This window comes from Alligator mississippiensis, chromosome 3 (assembly GCF_030867095.1).
Source record: "Alligator mississippiensis isolate rAllMis1 chromosome 3, rAllMis1, whole genome shotgun sequence".
NCBI lineage: Eukaryota > Metazoa > Chordata > Crocodylia > Alligatoridae > Alligator > Alligator mississippiensis.
The window spans coordinates 234,587,310-234,608,709 of NC_081826.1; the positions used below are offsets into that span (position 1 = coordinate 234,587,310).

Below are 21,400 nucleotides of genomic sequence, written 5' to 3' on the forward strand. Positions count from 1 at the left end.
TTTAGTAAAGATTAATATCCTCATCCTCTACTTCTTTCTACAGTAGGAGGTAACCTGTGTACAATCTGTGGCTTAAGGTAAAGGGGTATGGACAACAAGGGAGATGTCACAATGGGTATCTAAGGTTCCCACACCAAGAAGAGAAGGTGGACAAGGCCCTCTTCAACTTAATTGAGGATTGTGCATTAAAGGATCTAGAGCCTTGGGGTAGGGAGGGAGGGGATGCTAGCTACTAAGACATCCTGCTAGGGTAGAAACAATGTACAGGCAGTCCAGCAAATGGTTTCTTCATTACCTATGCTAAATGTCCATTCCAAATAAGAGCGAAAACAACTGGGATGAAAGCTCTTTTTTTTTTTTTTTTCTTTTTTCCTGCTTATTAATAGGGAAGAACTAGTTAAGAATCTGAATGGACTCAGAGTAGGCCAGGAGCCTATGGGATGCAAGTCAAGGGAGTGTGGAAAAGTGTGGGGGGATTGGCTGTAGGCTGACTATATTAAGGGCTCAAGATCATGGTTGCTCAATACAAAGGAATGAAAGGAAGTTTGGCCAGAGACGAGCTTTGCTAAACAAAGAGCTCAGATATTCCTTGGAACTTGAAGGAATCTATCAAAGTGCAACCTTGGCCATCTTGCAAAAGATCAGTGCAAGCATGTAAGGACAATTGCATGTCTGTCGGGGAAATAAAAAAAGAAAAAATAGCAAAGCATCCTAGATATCGCAGAAAAATGGATGGGGAAAGATTCCTCTTTCCAAAAGGAGAAGGAAATTGGGTAATGGACAGTGGGTGAAGCATTTATACTCTTCTATGGAAACCAAACTTTTTTTTTCTTTCTTTAACTGACAAATGTTAAGGATAGGGAAGAGGATGATGTTCTTTCCTATACTAAATTGATCAGGTTAAACTTCAGATTGGCAGTGCTGGAGAAGACTTGGTCCTAGAATGTTCTTGGAGTTTGCTGAAGTAATTGTAGAGTACCTGGCTATTATCTGTACTACTAGAAGTCAGCTAGAACCTCACCTCCTTAGGAAAGGGGAAATATAATGCACTACTGCTTAGGAAAAGGAGGATCTATAGAATTATAGACTAGTTGGGCTAAGACCAATATGTAGATGGATACTAGGATCATATTATCAAGATGATAACCTGTTTCTAAGCACCTGGAGTCTAACAAGGTATCTGGTATTGCAGAAGGACTTGCTCTTAAGTGCTTGCTTGATTTTTTTTTTTTTTTTTTTTTTCCTTCAGTGAGCAGATGATGGGCTTTGAGTGCGATTACAACCCCCATAAAGAAAAGCTTTTGAGATTTTTACCATGGCATTCTCATAAGTAAGCAAAGAACTTACAGTCCTGATAAAAACTATAGTAAAGCAGATGTGGAATGGTTTAGTAGAAAGCAACAAAAAGTAAAGGTCTAGAAGATATGACTGAAGTTTAGAAGTAGCATTGTTCTCTCTGGAGAGAAGGCTACTGAGTGGGGGATTTGGGACTTAGGATACAGAATTTAATAATCCTCTTTAGAACCACCCTTTCTTCTATGCAAGTAGGGAACAGGATAAGAAGTGATTTAGTCTTACCTTGAAAGAAGAGGATTTAGATGTTAGGAAGAATCCTTTGGCAGCGTGCTATACCAGATTGCCTAGGAGCTGGGCAGTTGTTTTCATTACAAAGTTTTTAAGAGGAGTTGGACACTCTCTCTCTTGTCTGGATGGTGTAGGTAAGAACATCTGTCTGAGCAGGGTGTCTTCTGGGGGGGGTGAACTCTGATTTGCCTCCCCCCCCCCCCCAATCCTCCTAAGTTGTTGGGTTTTTTTTTTTTGTGCTTAAGAGAGCAGAATTAAAGTGGCAATAGGTTCAGACTTGATGACTTCCAGCTCTTCTTGAGCATTTGACTTCAACTATACTCTTAATGTGTATTCTATATATTGCACTGAAGCATCTGTGCTAAACATGCGGTTAGTGCAATGACTATCACTGCTCTTCTTCAATGAATGTTTTGAGGTTTAGTACCACTTTCCTGTGTGACTTGTTTCAGGGTGTGGTCCTTATCTCCAGAGACTGTAGTAGGCCAGTAGGAACAGCTGCACATACAATAAATTGGATTTTTTAAATGTTAACTGCCTATATTTTGTAGGGCTCTGATATGAAACATCCAATCTGGTCACTGAGGCTAGGGACAGACATTCAAAAAGCCTGAGCCTGAACTAATTCAATCCTTGCAAGGTAGTTTAACCTGGCTAGGCTGAACCAGTATGTAACTGCACAGACATCCCCTCGTGCCTGTATTTCTTCAGTCCAATGCCTGCAGTGGCTCAGGCTAGTCCCCCTCTTTCCCCCCCCCCAGGCTTCTAGAGCATTCCTCCCTTCCCTTCACCAGTGCTGAAGGGCCAGGCCCTGGCAAGAAGCTCGGGGGGGGGGGGGGGGGGGGGTCTTCCCCCATGCTCCTAACCAGCCCAGCAGGGAGTTAACATGGTGTTTTATCAGCTCATTAAGAAAACAAAAGCCTCTCATTAGTTCAAGATCTTCTTTAAACGACTTTCTCCCCCCTCCCCCCCCCCCCCCCCAAGGAATGGAGGGACATTACCAGCTAAGCTGTTGACTAGCTCCAAAAAGCCTTAAGTGGGCACTGTCCTGTCTGCCTTAAACAGATACCTCCCAAGGATTTAACTAGAATACCACATACTGGCTATGGTTCATGCTGTGGGAGAAGGGAGTCGGGAATCCTTGCTTGAGCAGGGAGTATTTTGTGGGTGGGGGTTGCACAGAGAAATCAGCAAGGGGTCTGGGACAGACATTGCACAAACTGGTTTGACCCAAATTAATTGAGTCTGATACTACATTCAACCAGGTTTATCTCAAATTGGTTTCAGCCCTTTTCAGACTGGCTTATGTGTACTGAATGTCTGTTCTGTTACAGGTTTTAAACTAGTTTGTGTGTAGTATCTGTCCCTAGCCTGAGGAATCTGAAGCAACATCTAAAATTGCTTAGGGTCACTCAAGAAGTTGGGTCTCCTGTGCCCATCCTAATGCTGCTATTCTAATAATGCTTGCTCTTGCAACAGCAACCTCTTGGGTCTAAGGCTTCAGCAAACCCAATAGCCAGTCATGGTAACAGGTGCATGGTAGAAACTTGATGCAGCACTACTTCAGTAAATCAAACCACACTTCACTGGTTTAATAATAAAGAAGTCTGTTCCTTTTTATTCTATTCCTATATAACAGGCATCACTTTATTTTAGTAATCCCCTTTCTACCCTTGACTACCAACAGCATGTTTGAAAGTTATACAATGATACTTGGCATGACAAATGGGAAGAGTTCAGTCAGTGGCTTTGCATGGGGTGGATGACGTTTGATATTGACTAGGTAGTGTTGTATGCTTACTTTAATATTGGGAAAACCAAAGGGGGTGTGTGTATAGTTTTTGTTTGTGGTTTTTCTGTTTTTTAATACTTGGCTTGGTGTGTTTTGTTTTTCCCCCAGTTTTCACAAGTTCTTAAACTACTATTAAGAATAATGTGTGCACACATGTACAGGTTGGGGGCTTTTAAAAACAATTAAAAAAAATGGATTTTTAAACAGGGGGCTCTAAGCAGGGGTGAGCAATATACAGGAATTTGTCACCTGTTTCCACCTCCTGCAAAGAATTTTTAAAAATTACATACTAAGACAAGACACTTGTCAGCCTTGGCTACTGTGGTGTGAAGGACTGGATTGGACTATTTTGGAAGCTAATATCAAGTGCTAGTAAATTTGGTCATCAGACTATTTGTCCTGGTGACTTCTTAATTTTCATTGTCTACTGGAGTTGGAAAACCTTTCTTTTTTTTTTTTTTTCCTTCTCTCTTCCTGTTCTTTCACATACGAAAACTAGAAAAATGGTCTAGTTCTGGGCCCCACACATCAAGAAGGATGTGGACAGATTGGAAAGACTACAGCACAGAATAACAGTGTTTAGGGGCCTGGGAGGCAAGGCTTGTGAAGAAAAGCTGAAAGAACTAGAGTTACTTTAGTCTGGAGAAGAAAAGCCAGGGAGGTGGGGATTTGATCCCAGTCTTCAAATAGCTGAATGGTGATTTACAAAGAAGATGGAGACTGGCACTTATCTGGCTGTAGGGCACAGGAGTAGGAGCAATGGCTTCAGGCTGCAGCAGGGGAATTTTTTTTAGGTTGGAAATTTCTAAAAAGAACCTTTTAGTAGTGAAGCATTGAAATATATAGCATGTAGAGAAACTGGCTTCCAAGGGTGGAGATTCCAGTTACCCTAACACCTGGTGGGAATGATCCTGCCTTATGCAGTGGGGCTGCACTAGAGGACCTTGTGAGGTCCCTTCCAGTCCTACTTCCTTGGTCACAGTTTCATAGGATCACAAGGAAGTAACATTATTTGAGCAGGCCATGAGTTGTTTTGAACTGCTTTCCATGTTACTTCCTTTTTAAAGGATTTTGAGACAACTTTACCATGCACATTTTACCCCTCTCCCTCCATCCCAAGGCAGCAAGGGGTGGGGGATGGGACACTCAGAATTGCCTCTTGGCTTTGAGGGGATGTAAGAAGGCCAGGGTCACTCTTGCCTGAATTAGGTCTAAACTTCTAATAACATGGCTGCATCTGCCAAGGCAGTAACAGTACACATTCAACATCAGTCTGAATTTAAAGGTGTTCTCTGACTGCAGCTGCCTTTAACTTCTAGAAGGTTCTAAAATTGTACATTCATAAGAAGCTCACTTACAAACTGGTGACACTTGAAAGGTGATGTTGAAACAAGAATAGTGGTTTTCTTGGTGCAAGACTTCAGTATCTAGTAACTCTTCAGGTTATCTATAACAGATAAAGTTGCCTACATAGCATATTGAACCTAACACGCTTAATTTTTTTTTCTTCTTAATGAAGGGAAAAGGCATAAGAACTCTAGGTGTAGGCAAAATGTTTGTGTAGTATCTACACTATCCTTCAAATACTGAAGAGTGCTAATGTCTTAAGAACTAGAACTGAGAATGAGGAGACTAGTAAATTTGGTCATGAGATGCTGCCTAAATTCTGTATTCTTGGTTACTTTTTCTAAATACTTTTTTTACAGTGGTTAAAGTAGAACAAGTATGCTGATCAGAACATGGGGTGCACATGTCTAATTGTTCAAGAGCGTGAAAGGTACATGTACATCCTCTGGGGAGACAGTGGCCAACTGAATTTCATTGCTTCAGATGAAGCTTGCTACTGATCATCAGTTTAAAAAAAAAAATAAAAATAAAGACAGCAATGTTATGATCTATTAGCTTTTAGTGGAGGTTTAACTTTTTGATCTTGGAGGCCATTGGTCTCAGGCTGGGATACCAGAACTGCACACAGTATTTAGGTTTCTTCTCTTCTCACCCCTTCCTCCCCTCCCCCCCAATCTCCTGAAAAAAATCTAGAAGAATTAAAAAAAGTACAAAGAGAGGCAATAATGATCAGGAGTATGGAGGAGAAGGGGTTCCTTATGAGTGGGGACCTATCCAAATCACAGTGGTTGCCACCAGATTATAGTCCTGGTGCAGCACCAGTTGCCACTTTTTTTTATGGCAGAGTATGCTGCCCTCCCCCATCCCTGCTTCCAATTGGCCATTTTCCTGCTTTTTCTGTGGACTGGATTCTTCCATGGGGGACTCTGCAAATTTGCAGTTTCCTCAAAAATCACAAATTTGGTAGGTCCCTGCTTATGAGGAGAGTATAATAGTTTAGGACTCATGATACCCTATAATCTGTATGCTGATAGGATTATTAAAATAAATAGGGATTTATATCCTAGAGTTCTAGAATTTTGGAAAACAATGAAAACAATTTAGATAAAACTTTAATTTTAAAACCTTTCACAAAACCTGCCATTGACTGAAGGCTGGTAACTAAAGCCAATCCAAACGATTGGATAAGTGCAAGGAGGGTGCAGTCTCTGGATTGGAACTTCCTAACCCCTGGGCGCTGCTGTCTGTGCTGGGAGATGAGCAAGATGATGGGAAACTTGGGACCTGCCCTTGTACCTTGCCTCGGCATTCTCCTTCTGCTATGACAAGGACACACTGCAGAGTAAGAGTTTTTTGAAGTGATGGGAGCCCAAGAAGGGTGGCTCCTACTCCTACTCGATTTAGTTGAGTCCGATACTACATTCAACCAGACTTATCTCAAACTGGTTTCAACTATTTTCAAACTGGCTTATGTGCACTGAACATCTGTTCCATTATAGGCTTAAACCAGTTTCTGATCACTTAAACCAGTTTGTGTAAGGTCTGTCCCTAGTTAAGATGTTCTAAATGTTAATCTGTTTGATGCAGTCTCTAACTTCAACTTAATCAGTAGGGTTTAGTCATTCATTAGTTAGACTTGGCAAGCTTATCTAAGTGTCCCTTTGCTCTGCTATTCCTGAGAGGCAATAATAATGGATGCTTCCCCACAGAACTGGCAGAACACCTTTTTAATATTGTAGTTCAAGGCTGACTATCAGAATGACAAGCTTGACTTCATGATTTTTAAGACCTTTCCAGTCTCTTATGATCCTCTTTATTCCAGATAATTGGTAACTGGATGATTTAACATGCCAACTAGAGCAGGGGTGTCCAACCTTCTTGAATGTGGAGCCAGATCATGAATCTTCATCACCCAGTGGGCTGGCAGGAGCGGGTGCTCGCACAATCTGGGGGTGCAGGGGTCAAAGGATGCCACATGACCCAGCTGTGTCCTCCCTGCCACCTGGGTGGCCTTGAGGATGCTCCCACACCTGTGTGCCTGGGCTCAACAGCCAGAGGGCCATGTGGGGGCTCTAAGGGGGATGCGGGATGTGCAGGGACACCCCCCTGCTCCCTTTCCCCTGGGGCAGCCCTAGCCCAAGTGGCTGGGATCCCTCCCTCCCTGGGGCCCGCAACTCGCCACCCCCAGCATGATGTCTGCGGGTGCAGGGGGATGTGGGGAGGCAGGAGCGGCACTGGCTTCCTGCCCTGACAGCCCCAACAGTGGTGGCAGCAGCATATCCTGCAGGCCCAGCAGCAGCATCTTTCCAAGCTGGCATCCACACCCCCTGTGCCTGCCTGCAGCACTGTGACCTGCTCTAGCCCACACTGCTGTTGGGGACTGGTGCAGGGTGGGGCTGGCATGCAAATGAGGAAGGGAGGGGCAGGGCTAGGAACAGAAACCCTGCAATATGGGAGAGGGGAGGAACTAGCATGTAAATGAGGAAGGGAGGGGTGGGGCAAAGAAGGGACACTGAAATGAGGGGGGAGGAGAGGAGCTGCACCATGTTGGCTACATCAAGCTGATGTGGTGTGTATTGGAACCTTGTCCCTTCCCCAGCCCTTCAGCAGCCATTAGGAAGATGCTCAAGGGCTAGGGGAGGAACAAGGGGTGGGAACAAAAGTAAACAGCGTTTACTCTTGTTTCCCATTGCAGCACCGCAGGCCACAGAAAATGGCTTGGTGGGCTGTATGGCAGCCCACAGGCTGTATGTTGGACAAGCCTGAACTAGAGCATTGCAATATTCTACATGAAAAGCAGGGAAGGGTCACATCTGCTCAGATGTGTCTATAGAATTAGAGTTGGGATAACTTCAGACTATGAAACTAGTGAATTAAATGGCTACTGATTCCAGACTGCTCTGTTAACAAGGACATTTCACATGAAGTACACATTGGAACTCATTTTTTGCAATAATTTTAATGTCATCTAAATCTAAATTGGCTGGATTTTAAGTGTGGTAGAATGTAGTTTAGTATGTTTAAAGGGAAATGCACACTTGCACCTCATTAATCAAAGGGTAAAGCACCTTTTGTATGGGCTAGGTACCCTTTAGGTAGGTGCTAGACTCCTTTGAGGCTATTCTGAGTGTTCCCTAGAGTGTGTGTGGGTTTCATAGTAGTTAAGGGTCAGAAGGGACTTGACTAGATCATCTAGTCTAACCCCCTGCCACTGGTTGGAGCACATGCTGGGATCACATGACCCCAGACAGGTGTTCATCCAACCTCTTTTTGAATTTACCTGAGGTAGGAGCGAGGACCACTTCCCTAGCAAGTTGGTTCCAGATCCTAGCTATACTGACAGTGAAATAGTGCCTCCTAATCTCTAACTTGAACCTATTCTCCAGCAGCTTCTGGCCATTGCTCCTTGTCACCCCAGGTGCTGCTGGGAAGAATAGGGCTCTTCCTATTTGCTGTTGATCACCCCTGATGAGCTTGTAGGCAGCCACTAAATCTCCCCTCAGCCTCCACTTGGTAAGGCTGAACAGGTTCAGGTCCCTCAGCCTCTCCTCATAGGACCTGCCCTGTTGCCCTCCAACCAAGCGGGTGGCCCTCCTCTGAACCCTCTCAAGGCAGGCCACATCCTTCTTAAAGTGCGGTGCCCAGAACTGGACGCAGTACTCTAGTTGAGGCCGGACCAATGTTGCGTAGAAGGGGAGTATCGCCTCTCTGGACTGGCTTGAGATGCATCTTTTTTTTTATAGATGGGGACTACATTAGCTAGTTTCCAATCTCCAGGCACCTGGCCTGTGGACCATGATTGCTCATATAGCTGGGCCAAGGGCACAGCAATGACCCCTGCCAGCTCTCTCAACACCCGTGGGTGGGAGGGCATCGGGGCCTGCAGATTTGAAAACATCCAGCCCTTCCAGAAGATCCCTAACTACTTCTGTGCAGACCTGAGGCCTGGCAGTGCTATCCTCAAGATTGCCCCTACCTGTGGTGGGAGAGCTGTCCTGTTCCCTGTCCAAGAAAACAGAGGCAAAGAACTTGTTAAAGATTTCGGCTTTCTCATTTGGCGTAGCCACAAGATTACCACTTGAGTCTAACAGGGGTCCTACATTACCTGGTGCCTGCGTCTTACTCCCAATGTTATTTGAGGAAGACTTTTTGTTGTCCTTAATCCTGGTTGCTAGCCTGAGCTCCCCCGCCTTAGCCTTCCTAATGGCCCTCCTACACTCGCAGGCCAAGGAGGAGTATTCCTCTTTTTGGCGATAGCCCCTCTCTTCCAGTGGGAGTACACCTCCCTTTTGGCCCTCAGGCATTCTTGAATGCCTTTGAGCCATGGGGGTTTCAGAGCACTCTTACTCCTTCTTCTCCTCCTCCTCCTCCTCCCCCCCCCCCCTTTTCTATCGGGCACTGTTGCACTCTGAGCCTGGAGGATGGTCCCCTTAAAGTACGACCATCCCTCCATGGATTCCCATATCGCCTACCTTTTGGGCCCTCAGTGCCTCCCCCACTAATCTCTTAAATTCATTGAAGTTGGCCCTTCTGAAATCAGGGGCTTTGGTCTTTGGTATAAGCCCTCAACACCCTGTGCTGGATGGTAAATTCCAGCAGGCGATGATCACTGTTACCCAGGTGGTCAAGGACCTGCAGTCCCCTCACCAGGTCATTCCCAGTGGCCAAGACCAGGTCCAGCAAGGGTGTCTTGTTTTTTATGGCTTTCCCCCCACCCCTTCTTTTCAGGGACAATAACTTCAACCCAAAGAACTGCCCACTGAGTGTTTTCAGTTGCAGTCCCCTAGCCAATTAGGATCTCCTTGGGCATATGGCTTGCATTGTCCCACAGTGGGAGAGTGAATGTGACAACTGTTAAGATGTCTTAATGCTGTAACTTAAAGGCCTCTTTGGCTGACTTGAGACTTGTGTTGATTATATGATTGGTCTCCCTCCCCTACCCTCTGAGTGGTGGTGAATTTCTGTATATGGAATATACCAACTCTTTATATACAAATAAGCAGTTTCTTCCTTCAACTGGATTCCTTTAGATCATGTTGCCTATGCTTGACCTGCTTGTTTCTCTTCCTTTTCCTTTTATCTTTATTTTTTCCATTTTACTATTGAGGTTTAATTGTTTTGGGGAAGAATAGAGTATCCATCTTGTTTCCTACACTTTGGGTGGATACAGAGGTTCAAGGCATGTAGGGCTATGAGTAATCCTGATGGAAGCATCTCACTTGCTGCTATATGCATGCTCAGTTTTAAAACATGGGTAACTTCTTGAATTCCTGCTTGTTGACACGGTAGCAATTTTCTGCAACCCCCTCTCCCCCAGTTTACTATTAGTGCGTTTGATTTCCAGTCAACTGTGGGAGTTGGGGGGCTGTCTACATTTTGAGCAACTCTAGCAACTCCATTTTTGCTGAATCGGTTGCTACTCCTTTGACTCGGTAGCATTGCATTTGCCTATAGAACATGGGGGATGAAATGGTCCCTGGAATTGGTATCTGCCCAGTTAAAGAGACTTCGTTACTTTTTTGGGTGGGGGGGGTGGATAACCTTCCTCATTCCATAAGGAAATGCTATGATTTTTGTTAACTAGATGTTCATGGGATCTGTCTGGTTCCTGAGAGAATGTTTTGGTGTTCACAGCATGCGTCTGTCTTTTTGATGGTGGTGTGACTTGGTCAGTTTTATAGAATCTAAAAACAAACTCTTAACTTTCAAATCACAGGAAATGGTGCTCATCAACATAGCTGCTTGATGGAAACAAACCCTTTAAAACAGGAAGTGATTCAGAAATGAGCCTATTGGACTCCACAGTGAGTGGAGATCTGACATCCAACATGAGAGTTGGAGGAAAGAGGACTCAAGATGTGCATAACACTTCTTAAAAGCTTTTTGGTGGTTTTTATTGCAGTGACCAGAGCCTTGACACGGGCAATAATTTTGTGTGCTCCTGGAAGAAAAGGCTGGACCTGTGGCAGACATTAGAGTTAAGATGCCATTAACTAGTTAATGGCATCTTAAAGTGTAACATGGTTGCACATTCAGGTGACTTCAATGATGGAATGAAGTGGGGAAACCAGCCCCAAAGTTTTTGCCCAATGTGTATAATAACTCTGTGGCCAGTTGCCACAACATCAGAACTAACGTGTGTGGTGGTTTTTTTTTTTTTTTTTTTTTCTACTCATCACAAACATCAGAACTATATTCTATTTTTTTACTTTAAAAAATCATAGATTTGTAGATGCTAGGGTTGGAAGGGACCTCAACAGATCATTGAGTCTGACCCCCTGCCTAGGCTGGAAAGAGTGCTGGGGTTAGATGACCCCAGCCAGATGCCTATCCAGCCTTCTCTTAAAGACCCCCAAAGTAGGGGAGAGCACCACCTCCCTTGGAAGCCCATTCCAAATTTTGGCCACCCTTACCATATCACCCTTATCAGTAGAGAGATCCAAGTAAGACAAACTAATTCTCTTTGGAATTGTTAACTTTATGGTTTTTAAGTGAAGGGTATGTGTTTGGGTGTTTTTACCATGTTTAAAAAAAGCTGCCTAGTAAAAGCAAATATAGGACCTTCTACACTTTTTTTTTTTCTTCCCTCCAAACCTCTCCACTGTGGTATAGTAAGCACTTGTGATAGGCTTTTCTGTTTTTAAAAAGGAGTGCAGTTTGTCACAGGACTGAGTATTATGTAGCCTACATCTTGAGGAATTGCCATCATCTTGGATTTAGTAATAGAAAAAATGATTAGTATTTTGCTAAGATGAGCACCAGTATTGGAAGCTGTCTAGAACTGAAAGTTGTCCATGGGATTTGTCTTGCTGGATATGCTGTGCAACAGACTGAGAAGTAGGGTTTTTTCCTTCAAAACTGAGGAAGCTGTTTGTGTACATATGCTTGCCTAGGAGTTTGGGGGGGAGGGGGGGGGCGGGGCAGCAAGTGTAGAAGAAAAATTAACTTTTTAGACTTGGCTCTTTGGTCTAACACAACTGTATCAGACTTACAGCAAAAGGAAATGTGGGAATCCAGCTGCAGATCACAACTACAAAGTTAAGACCAGACTTGCTTTTTGAAATATCTTCTATTGATAGATGTTTGTCAGAAGCTGTTACCATCATATGTAAACTCAACTTCAATGGAGGATATGGCCTTACAATTTTTTTTTTTCAGATCCTTCAGGTCAGGAGTTGGTGTATCAATTGAAGTTACTGATTTGATGGTAATACAGCACAAGATAGTCTTCAAAAGCTTTTGAGCAAAAGGCTGGAGACGATTACTACTTAACTTTTATGTGCTTTTGAGACGTTACAAAAATGTAAAAGCTCAAAGCAGATGGCCTGTATGAGAAACAGTGAACATTGCTTGGATCTTCAGTCTTTGCATGCCATGGTGTTTGGTGTTTTTGTGTGTGTGTGTTTGTTTGTTTGTTTGAAATTTGAGGTGCCACATACCATCTTCACAATGAAGAACAGTGGTAAAAAATGTGCTTAGTGCAATAAAGCAAGTAAACTTAATCCTTTTTTTTCTAGTGAGTTGTTTATGGGGGGGGAAGAAGGTTGCTTTAAGAAGAAAAAAGCTTAAAGACTGAGGCAATGGAACTTGTCCTGATATTTAGTTTGACTACCTTTAATTCCCAATACCAAATATCAAATCCAAATCTCATTGGAACTGACCAGGGTGTCTCCAATCTTTAAGGTCAGGGCATTCGCCACCACTTTCTCTTCCTCCTTCCCTCCCCAATTGGAATGCAACAGCACTCCTGTCCGAGAACCACTGCTGGTACTGCCTCAGTTTACCCAAGTACTTCTCAGCTAGGTTCTTCTGCTGGGAAGATCTTTACAACTATAAAGAAACTGCCCTGTGTGGCAAAGCCACCCTGGGAAAAGTTGCACCATGTGTGCTTACTCCTCCTATATTAGGCTCTGATCAGAGCCTAAGCAGCAAGAGGTGCCTTGTGTAGTGCAGCTCTTCATGGTCTCTTTCACCCCCCCCCACCAGTACTTTTTCCTGGAAACAGAAATGGATGGGATAGTTGCACCTACACCTGGCTTCAGGAGGAGTTTGGAGGGAGGGGATAGAATTGCATGAAGCAGGTGGTTTTTTTTTTGGTTTTTTTTTTTGTTTTTTTTTTCCTACCTGTTTTTAAGGACCCCTAACATAAGGCAGTCTTGCCTAGCCACTGCTGTGACATGCCTGAGGGGGGACCCTGTGGCACCCCACTTGAGAACAATTGGAGTAGACTGTGCGCCAAACTGGAAAGGTACCTTACAGGCTTTATGAAAAGCTAATTAAACAAAGTTACTCTAGGTTTTGGGGAAGGGGAAGGCTTTTGCAGTCTTTAAGCATCAGATATCTATAGTTTATTAATAAAGCCAACTATTTTGTCTCAATCTGTGGATCACTTTTTTTTTTTTATATGCAGAACTATGCATACTCAGACTTTCTAAATCTGACCGCTTTTATTTAACAGCAAAATGAATCAAGAATTCAAGCTTTGTAAGTGACTGGAGGAAAACAGGCTTCTCTGACTTTTAACTGTGGCAAAAATATTCCAGTTTCTAGGACTTCTATAGATGTTTTTGTCTGGTTTCATAGTATTTATTAGTAAATGCTTTCCACAATTAAGGCAGAGTACCTGGATCATCTGCTGGCTGAACGTTGTAGACTGAAACTCAAACTGCATGATATTGAGCAATAAGTATTGCCAGTGTAGATTAATAGTACTTCAGCCTCTTAATTCCAGTTACTGGTGTTCTCAAAAGTTGTCTACTAATAGTATTACAGCAACAGGGTATACAACTTAACTAACATATGCTAAACATAGTTCTTTTACAAAAAATACTAAAGATGTGTGGTATTAAGGGGTTAGATCAAACTTTGTATATTCTGCTTTTTGAGATGAAGCCTATTTCCCCTCTTGTATTTTCGTGTGTGTGTATAATTACAACTGAACATTTTCCTCCACACCCCAACAAGTGACCTTGTTTATCTGGGCAATTAAACTCCATTTCTAAGATGCTTGTAATGAGAATTGATCAAGATGTTAAAGCCACAATTGCAAAATCCTGTGCAGGAGTTCCTAATACCTTATTTAAATTTCTAGTGCCACTCATTGCAACATGCATTAACTTACAAGTTTGTAGAACATCAGTTCCTCTGAAGGCTTCCTAATATCTAGATAATGGTAGAAAAAGCATGGTGCAGTACTACATCTTATGTTCCTGCTACCAACATCATGAAGGCATTGCATTTTTAAACTCTTACCTTTTATTTTTTTTATTAATCACTAGCTCTTGCATACTCTCAAGCTTTCATATTAAGCAATTGGTGTTTGTAATACTATAACTTCTGTTTAATATGGAAGTAGAAAAGTTTACCTCCATAGCAAAGGTAAAAGTTAAATATAGCAAAAAGTAAAATTTTATGCATTTGAAGTCTACTAAAATATATGAAGTTTTATATATGCATTCATACCAGTGGACCTGATAGAGGCTTCTTTACATCTTCCAAATATGAGTAAACAATCCATGCCTAATATTTTTAAATTGCTTAAAGATGTTCCTGCAACTTTTGAATCTGGAATCTCACAGGAAAAAAGCCAAAGCAAGGTATGACTGCTTGTCTGGCTTGTATAATGTTTCTCAACTGATAACCTGGACAGGAGTGCCTTCTAGTGGACTGTAAGTTATTGGCAGTCAATATTGTTCAGAACTTCATCCATCTCTGCATAATGTAAAGAATTAAATGGAACCTGTAAGTACAGTGAGGTGCAGTTTTGTAGGTTTTTAAATATACCCCTAAAACTGTATCTGAACTCAATTCAATCTTTGAAAGTACTTGTACAGCATTGAATATACGGATCTAATATTTAAATACACTTGCTTTTTAAAAACAAACCTCTGAACCTTGAACTATTCTGTGAGCTGAGAACACTTGATGGGCTAAGAGAGAAGATGGCTTAACAGTTGCAGCACTCTGTGGTGAGAAACCTGGGCCTATCTTAACCTGTCCCATAGGATTTTTCAGGTATCTTTGCAGAATTATCTTGGCTTGTCCATGCTGAGCATTGCCAAATTTAATGTTTTAACCACCCAGCCCAGGAGTACAGATCAACTTGATCTAGGTGCATAAATTTCTGTCACTCTGAAATGAGATGGCTGGATGCTTTAGAAATGGATTCACAGCAACGACCATAATGTATCTTACCGAATATAAAGAGTTTTAATACACAGTTCCTACTAGGGGAGTGACCATCAGGCTTTGGGTCAAACAGAGCTGATGAGCATTCCTCTTGTACAAGTAGATTCACTGTGCAGAAAGGGAGAAATTCATAAGGCCAAAATCTCTCTAAGCAAGACTACCTTGACTCCTGTACCATAGTTAGATTTATATTCACCTGGGAGTAGGGGAGTTCAGGATTCTGGTCTTACTGCAATACAGCTCTCAAATGTTATCGAGGAGCCTTTTTATAAAAATATTTCTGGTAGGATTAAACACCACAAAACCAAGTGCTTGAAGGGGCTTACCTTTTTTCTTTTTTTTAACTGTCTCTTGCAGGAAGAACTGTTGGTCTGAAGACTACTCCTCTATTATCTTGGCTTTTGCAAAGAAAATAATAGAAAAATCTCCATGGAAAAATAATTTGAGGCAAAATATTAATTAACTTTATCACTTTTTTAAATAAGAATCAAATTATATTACTAAGCATTACATAATAAATGCTTTCTCTTTTATTAATACCTAAACATGCTGCCATAATATAGTAGAATAAGTAGAAGTAGGGACTACACTATTTCGTTTTCTTGCCCCCGACCCTTTTCTATGGGAGTAGCTGCAATGTTAAAGCTGAGTGCTCTTTTTTTTTTTTTTTTTTTTTTGTGATGGGAATACTGCTAGTTCCAGTGATATTTTTTTTTTTTTTTCCCATGGTTTTTTTCCCCCCCCCCCCCCCCCCAAAAAAAAATTGGCATGTTCTTCCTCCAAATCTGGAAAAAACAGTTAGGTGGCCAAATTCTCTTTTCTCTAGAGACGTAAGTACTTAAGAGAATGTGCCAGATACCTAACCTCAGAGACAGGATTTGCAGTGCAGGGGGACTAGAGCCACACATGTAGACCATTCAATAGAAATGAGTTGGAACTATGGGGCTTATTCAGTGCTGCTCCATGTTGGCTATATGCTCTAATGCTTGTTTTTAAACTATACACTTTTTAAAAGGACAAAAGATAGAGCCAGACTAGTGTTTAAAATTTGTTTATTTTTTTTAAAAGTCTAGTTTTTTGTATTTCCCTAAACACAAGACTAGTTCACAAGGTAATTTTGGTATATAGGGGCAATCAAAAGTTAGTTTAAATACAGTTAATAGACCATATATCCCTGCTGGGGTAAAAGCATGGAAGGTAGCACCATTTTCTGTTTCCCAGTACTGCAATCAGGGCCATCCCTAGGGTACAACAAATTGGAGCCCCTGCAAGGCTGTTGGGCACCATGGCTCAGCTTGGGGGTAGAGGGGGGACCTACCACAAGGGTGTCCCTGACCTGACCCAACCCAGCTTGCCCCGCCCCACTTTGGCTGCCCTGTGCTGTAGACACCCCCTGGGGCAGGCTGCACCAGTGACAGCACTCTGTGCCTGGGCCAGGGTTGCTGCTTCTATGCTGCTCTGCAGCCCATGTTACCCAGCTCTCTTAAGGGGGCCCCACACAGGCTGAGCCTTTGCCTCAGGCCCTGCCCCCCCCCCTTTGGGCCACCACTGACTACAGCAATGTAACATGTATGTTGTGTGACCTTAACTGAGAATAGGTAAAAAAGGAAGCCATCTTGTAACTTCTAACGAGTTTCCTTGCATATATAGTATTCTTACAGCTATCCAATGTATCAATTTTTATTGTACAGGCAGTCCTTCCTTGCATTTTTCAGGAACCAATTGTGTTGTAAGTCCATTTCAATTTGAAACGTTTCAACTTGGGACTGACTCCCCACTTCTTTCCCCCCCCAGGAAACAATGTTATAAATGGGGGTTTGGTTCCTAAACCAAGGCCTGATACCTAATTTTCACCAAAAATAACCCAGAATGTTGTACTCTGTCAACTATAGATAAATAACACGGCTACATTAATGTATTTTATGTTGTAAATAGCAATCACATTGCTTTGGAAGGACTTCTTTGAGGTGACTGGACTTCTTGAAGGGTTCTTGGCTGGAGTCTTCTCAGGAGTCTTGGCTGCTTTCTTAAAGTGTCCAAGGAAGTTTGGACAGATGTTCTCCAGGGAGATAGGTGATGCAGTGAACTTGTTCGCTGGTGTGACATTGCGTTGGATCAAGTGTTTGTAAAGTTGAAATGGGGTGTCAGTTTATAAACATTTGTAACTTGACTCACTGTAAGTTGAAGGCTACCTGTACTACATAAATGTGTGCATCTTTTTTCTCTTCAAGAAACATGTCAAATATTGGGAACGAATGCTGCCAACCTCACTTGCAATGCTAGCACAAAATCTTCACTCTCCAACTACCTCTATGTCTTCATCCTGGGACAGCTGCTACTGGGAGTAGGAGGAACTCCCTTGTATACTCTGGGAACAGCCTTCATTGATGATAGTGTCCCAAAACACAAATCTTCACTTTACATAGGTAAATCCTATATGGGTAACTTTTTTGTTTGTTTTTTAAATTTAAAAACAAAGTTGGCAACTAATGCATGAAATTCTGTTTGTAAATGTATTGTCAATCTGCTGTTAAGTCTTCAAATCCAATCGGTCACTTTATTTACATACCTGCAGGAGCTGCTCTAATAGGTGGCGCACAAATATTTAGCGCCTGACCATGTAGTCAGACTAACTTTTAACGTCCTAGGCTGACTAACCTGGAACAAGGGTGGACTCCACAGTGCTTGGATACTTCATTTGGTTAGCTCTTCATGTGTATTCATCCTTGTATTTTGTAAAATACAAAGATAACCATGAATGCAAGATGACCCTCCAATAATTAGATTCTATGTATGGAAAACTTTTAACTTGTTATAATTTTTCCAGGCATAGAACCTTGAATTATTGGAGGCTTGCCTGGAGTCTTCCTCTACTGTAGCAGTGGGAGGGAGACTAATCTGGGAGTGCTCAGGTGGTACCCCTTCACTCCTTACTGCTGGACCCTGCTCTCCCTGAGCACCTGTAAGTGAGGGACAAATTTTTATAACACTGACTTTGAAATAAGCATGCTGGTACCCATAGACTTGGTTTGTACAAAATCTTCTTAGTTTGAACTGCTGCTGGTTTTAGCCCAGGTACTCCCTAAACATTTTTAAGCAGTACTTATGTACTGACTTCATCTATGGTGCAAAACATGCAGTGATACTAATCCCAAACCAAAAGGCTCGTGGCTTACAATGCAACTCATTGGGCTGGGCCCCAGCAGAATCTATGGCATTTCAAGCCATGGTGACCCCACAGTTCAGCATTACTCTGTGTAGGCTTGTACTTCAGATACCACCACTCTACCTCACTTCCCAATTAGAAGGAGGTGGTCTTGTCCTGAGCCCTAGGATCCTCCAAAACTGTATATGCAGATGAGGCACAGGACAACTTGGTTTGGCTTCACCTCACGGAATGTAGACCCACACTAATTGGGTGACTGGTTGGGGGAGAGGGGGTAACCAAAGGGATTTGGTTTGAGGCCCTGTCTGGTGAGGTTTGCTAGATGCTTAAAGCTGGTGAAGAAATAAGGCTTTTTTGAAATAGGAAAAGAAGGGTACAGTTTGGCTACAGGATTAAAGAAGTCAAAATGTGTGCAATGCTGTGCCTCACCGTGACTTTGGGGGGGACCTGTTGGTGCTGATGGGAATTGCACTAGGTGGGCACTACCATGTGTCTTAAGCAGCACCAACCTATCCTTGTGGTTTGCCTGATATGGGCTATGTTTCATAATTGTCCTCAGTGGTTGTATTTAATCAACTGCATACCTGGTTTCTGTGACTGAGCACATGCTGCTTTTTGTAGCAGTTTAATGATGGACAGTGTATACAGATGTAAGAAAGGGGCTCTTCTCTGTGCTGGGGAGAACCTAACTTTGAATTTGAGTAAATGCCATATTGCCTTCAAATGACAACTAATCCACTTTGAACATGACTGGGGTTTTATATCTAGCTATGCTTGGCATCTACTCTACCTCAAGATCTAGAAACTAATTCAGCAATTGATTTTCAGTGTACCTGTTAAATGTCCAATGTCTGGTTGTTCACTTCTTATAAAGAGTATTGCACTCGGCATTTTTGTATTTAGGTGAACTTCCTATGCAGGAATTAGTGAAACAGGCCTTTATTACAGTCAGGATAAATAATTGCTTTAAACATACATTTATCATACCTGCTCCTTTTTTCTCAAATCTTCTACATTGACATGTTGACCTATCTACTTTGTGAATTGCTCTTTTCTAAATGGTACAAGAAAGTCTACTGGTTAGATTTTCTAGTCCTATCTGCACTAGTCTGACTAAAATGTATACTTCTCCCCTCTAACTTTGTAGTGGCTCAAACAATTTTTTGCAGTGTTCTTGACAACTTTTATCTTTGGTTTTGGCTCTATACCACATGTGCATGAGAAGAGGCACAACTTTTGGATTAGATCTCAATTGCACTGTAGTAGGGCATTGGTGTGCCTGCCACTCTTTCTAAGGGTGTAGGGGCTCCATGTGGGGTGTAGAGGCTGTAGGGGCTGATTGCAGGCTCACCAGACTCAATGAAGGCCAGGCTGGGGCTAGATGAGCCAGTTGAGGAGCCTAGCCCTGTGATCATGAGAAGACTCTTCTTTTTTCTTTGTAGGAGGGATCCTGAGGGAATAAAGGATAGGGGAAGCAGAAAGAATATTACCTGGGGCAGAGAAGAAAGTTCAGAAAAGAAGAAACGGGCAAAGGGCCTTTGTTTTACACTGATAATATTGTTTGAGTTGCGAGCCTTGAGTCCTGCTGGAGACTGGCTCAAGGCTTAGAGAATTCCCCAGCCCAGAAAAGGGGCTGAGTGGGGATTGAGCTGGTAGACATTATTCTCTTGCCCTCCTGAGAACTGAGCAGAGCACTGAGGGCCCCCAGCTCCAGAGCAAGACACATGGTCAGATGCCCATTGTGCCCCCACGAGTTCCAGCACCCTCAGACTTGCCCCACCCCCCTAGCCTAGCCAGAGGTAAGCAGGGGCCTGTAGTGGGAGGGACTTAGCCCAGCTTCAGGGAGGCAGTTGAAAAGAGCAGAGAAGGGTCACGCCCTCCCTGGCGCATACTTCACGTAGCCCCCCAGGAAGCCACACAACTAGAGCCTTGTGAACAGAAAGCATAAATGGGCACGCTTCTAGGAGGCCTGGCATGTGACTTAGTGTGGGAGTTTGCACAAGAGGGGCCCAAGGACCTAGGCAGCAAGCCTCAAGGGAGCAGTTGTCACGGTAGTGGCCAAATTACTACTGGTGTAATTGTGGGTGGGATACGTCTTACCTAGGTTCCCCCCTGTGGCTGGATCCCTCCCCTCTGGTACTTCTGAAGTTTCCACCCAGATAAAACCCATGGTTCCAGCCTCTGTTCAGATGGAGCCCCTGGCTGTGGGGGCTGCCTGGCACAACTCCAAGCATTTGGGATAGGGAGCATTGCAACCTCCCTTTTTTGAGGTTTTTGGTCTTGGAGACCATAAAAGCTGAAGAGGCGGTAGTTATGGGGAACCTAAACTACCCAGACATCTGCTGGGAGACGCAGACGGCAAAGTCCCACCACTCACGCAGGTTTCTAACCTGTGTACAAGACCTCCACCTGACACAGGAGGTACACAGTCCCACTAGGGGGAATGCCATACTGGATCTGATATTGGCAACGGGGGATGACATGGTAGGGGACCTACAGATCGGTAGCCATCTGGGGGACAGTGATCACCTAATAATAGAATTCACCATAAGACATCGAGTGGGTAAGGTAACTAGTAGGGTGAAAGTGCTAGACTTTAGGAAAGCTGATTTCAGTGAACTCAGGCGATTAGTCAAGGACGCACTGCAGAGTAGGAGTTTTGAAGGGATGGGAGCCCAAGAAGGGTGGCTGTGCCTTAAGGAAACGATCCTTCAGGCACAAAGCAAGACGATCCCAATACGAGGAAAAAGAGGGAAAGGGTCCAGGAGGCTTCCTTGGCTGACCAGAGAAATCCAGGGCAGCCTAAGGGCCAAAAGAGGAGCACATAAAAAGTGGAAACAGGGAGAGATCACCAAAGATGAATATACCTCCTCTGCTCGTGCTTGTAGGGAGGCAGTTAGACGGGCCAAAGCTACCATGGAGCTGAGGATGGCATCCCAAGTAAAGGACAACAAGAAATTGTTTTTTAGATACATTGGGAGTAAAAGGAAGGCCCAGGGAGGAATAGGACTGCTGCTAAATGGGCAGAAACAATTGGTGACAGATAGGGGGGACAAAGCTGAACTCCTCAACGAGTTATTTGCCTCAGTGTTCCTAAGCGAGGGGCACGACAAGTCTCTCACTGGGGTTGTAGAGAGGCAGCAGCAAGGCGCCAGACTTCCATACGTAGATCCTGAGGTGGTGCAGAGTCACTTGGAAGAACTGGATGCCTTTAAGTCGGCAGGCCCGGAGGGGCTCCATCCGAGGGTGCTGAAAGCACTGGCCGACATCATTGCAGAGCCACTGGCGGGAATATTCGAACGCTCGTGGCGCACAGGCCAAGT

The 21,400-nt window shown here is 43.4% G+C and overlaps 1 protein-coding gene across 4 annotated transcripts in view; it reads left to right on the forward strand.

The window, feature by feature from the left end:
• SLCO4C1 (solute carrier organic anion transporter family member 4C1) overlaps nucleotides 1-21,400 on the forward strand; it is a 62,443-nt gene that overhangs the window by 10,936 nt on the left and 30,107 nt on the right. For all 4 annotated transcript variants that reach the window (XR_009461081.1, XM_059724987.1, XM_059724989.1 and 1 more), the window contains one exon: nucleotides 17,143-17,337. Coding sequence is in view for 3 of the 4 variants with exons in the window: in XM_059724987.1 (XP_059580970.1) it covers nucleotides 17,143-17,337 (195 nt within the window). In the remaining variant the exon portion in view is untranslated. The remainder of the gene's footprint in view (nucleotides 1-17,142; nucleotides 17,338-21,400) is intronic.